General features: G+C 48.1%; 2 protein-coding genes across 8 annotated transcripts in view; one reads left to right on the top strand and one right to left on the bottom strand.

Moving 5' to 3' along the window:
• LOC126988458 (myocyte-specific enhancer factor 2-like) overlaps positions 1–7500 on the bottom strand; it is a 152162-nt gene that overhangs the window by 1104 nt on the left and 143558 nt on the right. For 5 of the 6 annotated variants that reach the window (XM_050846587.1, XM_050846585.1, XM_050846591.1 and 2 more), the window contains 5 exons: positions 6698–6856; positions 5759–6079; positions 4577–4738; positions 988–1282; positions 1–63 (listed from right to left, as the gene is read on the bottom strand). The exon at positions 1–63 is cut by the window's left edge and continues 1104 nt beyond it. In XM_050846587.1, the coding sequence (XP_050702544.1) occupies positions 1–63; positions 988–1282; positions 4577–4738; positions 5759–6079; positions 6698–6856 (1000 nt within the window). The remainder of the gene's footprint in view (positions 64–987; positions 1283–4576; positions 4739–5758; positions 6080–6697; positions 6857–7500) is intronic. The other variant, XM_050846590.1, reaches the window with a different exon arrangement.
• On the top strand, positions 1253–3347 carry LOC126988459 (uncharacterized). 2 transcript variants are annotated; one of them, XR_007741966.1, is made up of 2 exons: positions 1253–1396; positions 1712–1916. XR_007741966.1 is itself a non-coding variant. In XM_050846592.1 (2 exons), the coding sequence occupies exon 2, from the start codon at positions 1927–1929 to the stop codon at positions 2908–2910; it is 984 nt and encodes a 327-aa protein (XP_050702549.1). In that variant the 5' UTR covers positions 1258–1396; positions 1923–1926; the 3' UTR covers positions 2911–3347. The 2 variants fall into 2 exon arrangements, 1 of the variants encoding a protein (XP_050702549.1); XM_050846592.1 differs by lacking the exon at positions 1712–1916 and adding an exon at positions 1923–3347 and having other exon boundaries at positions 1258–1396.

Raw genomic sequence — 7500 nt, 5'->3', positions numbered from 1 at the left:
CATAGTCTGGGGTGTGGTGGGGGGGGGCCTCCGGGGATGCGTGGGAGGTAGGGGTGAGGTGCCCTGTGGGGGGAGAATGGGGTGAGAATGGGGGAAGGGGCATGGGTGAGATATATGTACATACACGCGCACACACACACACACGCACACACATGCACACACATAACTAGCCATTCAATTTTTCTTCTTTTCTTTCTTTTCTGCGCTCTCTCTCTCTCTCTCTCTCTCTCTCTCTCTCTCTCTCTCTCTCTCTCTCTCTCTCTCTTCCTTCACACACACACACACACACACACACACACACACACACACACACACACACACAATCTTCTTAGAAACATAAAAGCAGCATTTACATATTTAGATGAAGAAATGGTGAGGAGACTAATGACTTTGGTGATACGTCCCAGACTGGAATATACAGCATTAGTGTGGTCACCTAGACTGAAGAAAGAAATTAGAAAGTTGGAAAGAATACAAAGAGCAGCGACTAAATTACCGGAAACTCTGAGGGAACGTACTTATGAAGAAAGACTGGAGAAATTGGGACTAACAACACTGGAGAGCAGGAGAGAGAGAGGGGACCTAATAGCATTGTACAGGATACACGAGGGATTGGAGAAATTGGGACTAACAACACTGGAGAGCAGAAGAGAGAGAGGGGACCTAATAGCATTGTACAGGATACACGAGGGATTGGAGAAATTGGACAGGGAAGACCTAGTGGTACGTGACAGAAGTGTGACAAGAGGCAACGGTAAGAAACTGAAGAGTGACTGTAGGAGAGACATCAAGAAATACAGTTTAGAAGCATAACAACATGGAACGGACTTGCCGAGGAGACTGTGTGTGCAAAAACGATTCATGAATTAAAAGCGTTATGGAGACGGGACAGCACGAGACTAGTACGCGTCTTTTCCTGTATTTCACAACTACACACACACACACACACACACACACACACACACACACACACACACACACACCTACCTGACATAGCACTGCTGTAGAGGGTATGTGCAGCATGTGACCCCGGGCCCAGATGCGTCGGAGGGGCAGGCGAGAGGTGCCCTGGGTCCGACGTCGATGGGGGGGGCCGCTGGAGGTGTGGGGGGGCGGGAGGCATACAGGAGGTGGAGGAGGAGGAGGAGGGGTCACGGGAGGGGCTGAGGGGCTCTGTTTTGACCTTTATGGGGGGGGAGGAGGCTGGTGGAGGGGTGGAGGAGGATATGCTAAGATGCGGAAGGTTGCTGTGTGTCATTCCGAGGGTGGAGTTGCTGGTCCACTGTGGAAGAGAGAGAGAGAGAGAGGGATATTTTAAGACACTTTCAATTTTCACATCTACTAATTTTAAAGGTCAAAGAGGGGGTCAATCGGGTTCTAATGTGTGTTTCTTTAGGTTCACGGTACAGAGGAAGGGTCACACTACCACCAGGGTCATAAAACTACCCCTGGAAATGCTTGGAACTCCCACGAAAGCCTTGTCAAATGTGTGTTTCTTTATGTTCACGGTACAGAGGAAGGGTCACACTACCACCAGGGTCATAAAACTACCCCTGGAAATACTCAGAACTCCCATGAAAGCCTTGTCAAATGTGTGTTTCTTTAGGTTCATGGTACAGAGGAAGGGTCACACTACCACCAGGGTCATGAAACTACCCCTGAAAATCCCCGGAACTCCCATGAAAGCCTTGTCAAATGTGTGTTTCTTTAGGTTCATGGTACAGAGGAAGGGTCACACTACCACCAGGGTCATAAAACTACCCCTGGAAATGCTTGGAACTCCCACGAAAGCCTTGTCAAATGTGTGTTTCTTTAGGTTCACGGTACAGAGGAAGGGTCACACTACCACCAGGGTCATAAAACTACCCCTGGAAATGCTTGGAACTCCCATGAAAAACCTTGTCAAATGTGTGTTTCTTTAGGTTCATGGTACAGAGGAAGGGTCACACTACCACCAGGGTCACAAAACTACCCCTGGAAATGCTCGGAACTCCCATGAAAGCTTTGTCAAATGTGTGTTTCTTTAGGTTCATGGTACAGAGGAAGGGTCACACTACCACCAGGGTCATGAAACTACCCCTGGAAATGCCCAAAACTCCCATGAAAGCCTTGTCAAATGTGTGTTTCTTTAGGTTCATGGTACAGAGGAAGGGTCACACTACCACCAGGGTCATAAAACTACCCCTGGAAATGCTCAGAACTCCCATGAAAGCTTTGTCAAATGTGTGTTTCTTTAGGTTCATGGTACAGAGGAAGGGTCACACTACCACCAGGGTCATGAAACTACCCCTGGAAATCCCCGGAACTCCCATGAAAGCCTTGTCAAATGTGTGTTTCTTTAGGTTCATGGTACAGAGGAAGGGTCACACTACCACCAGGGTCATAAAACTACTCCTGGAAATGCTCGGAACTCCCACAAAAGCCTTGTCAAATGTGTGTTTCTTTAGGTTCATGGTACAGAGGAAGGGTCACACTACCACCAGGGTCATGAAACTACCCCTGGAAATGCCCGAAACTCACATGAAAGCCTTGTCAAATGTGTGTTTCTTTAGGTTCATGGTACAGAGGAAGGGTCACACTACCACCAGGGTCATAAAACTACCCCTGGAAATGCTCAGAACTCCCATGAAAGCTTTGTCAAATGTGTGTTTCTTTAGGTTCATGGTACAGAGGAAGGGTCACACTACCACCAGGGTCATAAAACTACCCCTGGAAATGCTTGGAACTCCCACGAATGCCTTGTCAAATGTGTGTTTCTTTATGGTCACAGTACAGAGGAAGGGTCACACTACCACAAGGGTCATAAAACTACCCCTGGAAATGCTTGGAACTCCCATGAAAGCCTTGTCAAATGTGTGTTTCTTAGGTTCGCAGTACAGAGGAAGGGTCACACTACCACCAGGGTCATGAAACTACCCCTGGAAATGCTCGGAACTCCCATGAAAAACCTTGTCAAATGTGTGTTTCTTAGGTTTGCAGTACAGAGGAAGGGTCACACTACCACCAGGGTCATGAAACTACCCCTGGAAATGTCCACAACTCCTATGAAAACTTGTCTAATGTGTGTTTCTTTATGTTCATGGTACAGAGGAAGGGTCACACTGCCACCAGAGTCATAAAACTACCCTTGGAAATGCTCGGAACTCCCATGAAGAACCTTGTCAAATGTGTGTTTCTTAGGTTTGCAGTACAGAGGAAGGGTTACACTACCACCAGGGTCATAAAACTACCCCTAGAAATGCTTGGAGCTCCCACGAAAGCCTTGTCAAATATCTGAACTTGGGCGACAAAATGCTTTAAATTACGACCCACAGAGGAAGAGAGAGAGGGAGCGAGAGAGCAATTAGAATCGTTAAGAAATATAATTATCTTGTAAGGAATATCGTAGAGAAGATAAGGTATTAGAAGGAGAAGGTATAGATATGACTTTAATAGGACTTGTTGATTGGTTTACTTTGATATGACTTTAATAGACCTGTTAGATTGCAGGAATTTTAATTCTGATGGTCAGATACTAACACATATATACACACACACACACACACACACACACACACACACACACACACACACACACACATATGCCTGTATCACAAGCTGTCCCTTCCTTCCTTCCTTCCTCGGCCATTCCCTTACACCCATATCACAAGCTGTCCCTTCCTTCCTTCCTTCCTCGGCCATTCCCTTACACCCATATCACAAGCTGTCCCTTCCTTCCTTCCTTCCTTCCTCGGCCATTCCCTTACACCCATATCACAAGCTGTCCCTTCCTTCCTTCCTTCCTTCCTCGGCCATTCCCTTACACCCATATCACAAGCTGTCCCTTCCTTCCTTCCTTCCTTGGCCATTCCCTTACACCCATATCACAAGCTGTCCCTTCCTTCCTTCCTTCCTCGGCCATTCCCTTACACCCATATCACAAGCTGTCCCTTCCTTCCTTCCTCGGCCATTCCCTTACGCCCATATCACAAGCTGTCCCTTCCTTCCTTCCTTCCTTGGCCATTCCCTTACACCCATATCACAAGCTGTCCCTTCCTTCCTTCCTTCCTTGGCCATTCCCTTACGCCCATATCACAAGCTGTCCCTTCCTTCCTTCCTTCCTCGGCCATTCCCTTACACCCATATCACAAGCTGTCCCTTCCTTCCTTCCTTCCTCGGCCATTCCCTTACACCCATATCACAAGCTGTCCCTTCCTTCCTTCCTTCCTCGGCCATTCCCTTACACCCATATCACAAGCTGTCCCTTCCTTCCTTCCTTCCTTGGCCATTCCACTTTTTCTTCCTGTTTTCCTCCTCCACCTCCTTCTCTACATCGACATTTCATTATCCTTTCCCTCCGTTCATCTGTTTTCTCCTCCTCCTCATCTTTCTCATCTTCTGTTTCTCTTTCATTTCCTTTCTCTAACTCTTTCTTGCCTTCCTCTTCTTCCCTACACACACACACACACACACACACACACACACACACACCGGTATACTAGTGTTTCAACCATTAACTCTGGAAGAAGCTTAAGACAGAGAAAGCTATATCTCAACAACACACACACACACACACACACACACACTCAAGGCTTACCGTGTGGAGCGGGTTGAGTGGATTCAGTGATATGTCTGGGTTGAGAGGGAAGTCCTGGTGCGTGAAGGAGTTCAGAGAGCTGTAGGTCATGACGGGGTTCACGCCGGCGTTCTGCAGTGAGACGACAGGGGTGTTCAATGTCGGGGAGCCTGGCCGGGGGTTCTGTGGGTGTAGGGAGTGGGTGAGTGGGGGGCGGGAGGGGCGGAGAGAGAGGTTGACATAGGTTCACACACACACACACACACACACACACACACACACACACACACACACACACACACACGGACGAGAGAAGATGGCGCCACTATAAACACCTGACTGAGCCAATACGAGCTGGGGCCGACTACCATTCAGGCCCCTCAAGCAAACCTACTAGCACTATAGGCATAGACATAAAAACGCACACACACAACTAGGTAAATACAACTAGGTAAATACACACACACACACACACACACACACACACACACACACACACACACACACACACACACACACACACACACACACACACACACACACACACACACACACACACACACACACACATACACATTAAGAATAACAATAACTGGAAAAATATATATAATTATGATAAAAAATACAGTGCATCCAACCCCATATAGGAAAAGCGAAGGCGTTGAATAAGAAAAAAAAGGAGAAATATATATGAAAATGACTTATATTAATTTTCACACACACACACACACACACACACAACCCACAGTATATACTTACAAAATATAAACTACAGCCTAACTTAACTTAACCTAACCAAACCTAAATGAGAAGAAAAAGAAGAAATATATACACGTATCAGGCTGACTTATATTAATTCCCCCCACCCCACCCCACCCCACCCCCACACACACACACATACACACATTATATAACTACGAAATATAATCTACAACATAACCTAACCTAACCTAAATGAGAAAAAAAAAGAAGAAATAGATATATCAGGCTGACTTATATAAATTAACCTCCCCCCCCCCACCACACACACACACACACATACACACGCACACACACACACAGTATATAATCACGAAATATAATCTACAATCTAACCTAACCTAACCTAACCGAATCTAAACAAACCTAACCTAGCCTAGATGAGAAGAAAATCCACCCCCCCCACACACACACACGAACAAACACACGCACACACACACTCACCGTCTGGGCCTGCGAGTTCGGGATGAGAACGCGCAGGTTATGCCTCGTCGGGGAGTGAGTCTTGGACGTGTGTGCCCGAGGGAGCAGGCCCGGCGAGGAGGCCCCCCCGCCCCCCCCACCACCATGCGGGAGGGGGGAGGTGGACCCGGGGTAGCCATTTGACCCGTTCATGTCCAGCATACCCGAGGATGAGCCGGGGCGGGGCGAGAGAGAGGCGTGGGACATCTGGGGTGAAGGCTGCATGAGGGACGGGTCATAGGCTGGGTTGTTCACAGGGACGCTAACGGCCATGCTGCTGTAGTTGTTGAGACCCACTGGCTGCTGCGGGGGGGGAGACGGGAGGTTAGGGTGCTGCGTCATGGTCCATTAGTCGCTTGTACAGGTAACTCTCGATTTACGCGAGTTTGGTTTACGCGTTTTTTTATATACCGCGGGGTCCAAAATCCCAATAAATGTTTAATTTACACGTTTTTTCACTTCTACGCGATGTTTTATGGAGTGGCCACCAGATGTCTCACGCAACTGGACTCACACGGCGCCGCGGCCACACAGCTGAGCTCAATTCTTCCCGTGCGCCACTTGAACAACAATACAGTATCCACGCTGCCACGCTACTCAACAACAACAACAACAACACCCTCGCTGCTGTGCTACCACGAGGGGATGACCTGCCCCTATCTTGTTCCCTCTTCCCCTGTCAACTGCCTTAGCCCTGACCCCCTATCAACCCCCCCTGCCCCCCCTGTCACCCACCCACCCTCAACCCCCCCCTGCTAACCCTGTCACCCAACCCACCCCCTCACCCTATCACCCACCCACCCTCCCACCCTGCCCACCCTGTCACCCTCCTCTGCTAGCCCTACCCCCCCACCCACCCCACCCTATCACCCCCCCGACCCTCCCACCCCACTTCCACCCTGTCACCCCCCCCCTGCTCACCCTGCTGCCGTTGATCTGGTTCCGCTGCATCATGAGGGTAAACTCCTCGTCTATCTTGTTGTACTTGGCCTCCGTGCGCGGTGTCAGACTGTACTCTTGCTCGGGGTCCGGCGAATCGGGGGACTGCAGGCCATTCTTGTGCTCCTTCTTGTTCAACGCCTGGGGGGGAATGTGTGTTGGGGGAGGGGAGGGGAGGGGGGTGGGGGGGATAGGGTAGAATGGGGATGTTTGAGGGATGAGGAAGAGAAGGAGGAAGGGTTGATATAAGGAAGGATGAGGGATAGTTGAGAGAGAGAGAGAGAGAGAGAGAGAGAGAGAGAGATTTAATTAGTTTTTGATAATGATATACTTTCAATTATATTCTTATATTTAAAAAGCTGTAAAAAAGAGTATATTGATTAGCCTTCCTATCTATGGTGAGTGTGTGTGTGTGTGTGTGTGTGTGTGTGTGTGTGTGTGTGTGTGTGTGTGTGTGTGTCTATTTCTGTTTTCATTTAATTATTTCTTTTTCTATCAAGACTCTCTCTCTCTCTCTCTCTCTCTCTCTCTCTCTCCCCTAACCTTTCTCTGTAATATCACTTTCAATAATTTCTAAAGATGTATTATGACTGAAAAAAACAATCTATATTTATTTTCATTTTTTCTTCAAATTTTAAACCCAATTCTGTGTGTGTGTGTGTGTGTGTGTGTGTGTGTGTGTGTGTGTGTGTGTGTGTGTGTGTGTGTGTGTGTGTGTGTGTGTGTGTGTGTGTGTGTGTGTGTGTGTGTGTGTGTGTGTGTGTGTTTAAATATCTCATAATTAT

Source organism: Eriocheir sinensis, chromosome 69 (assembly GCF_024679095.1).
Source record: "Eriocheir sinensis breed Jianghai 21 chromosome 69, ASM2467909v1, whole genome shotgun sequence".
Lineage (NCBI taxonomy): Eukaryota > Metazoa > Arthropoda > Malacostraca > Decapoda > Varunidae > Eriocheir > Eriocheir sinensis.
The sequence above is the reverse complement of the archived record's forward strand: the minus strand, read 5'-3'. Positions and strand labels throughout refer to the sequence as shown.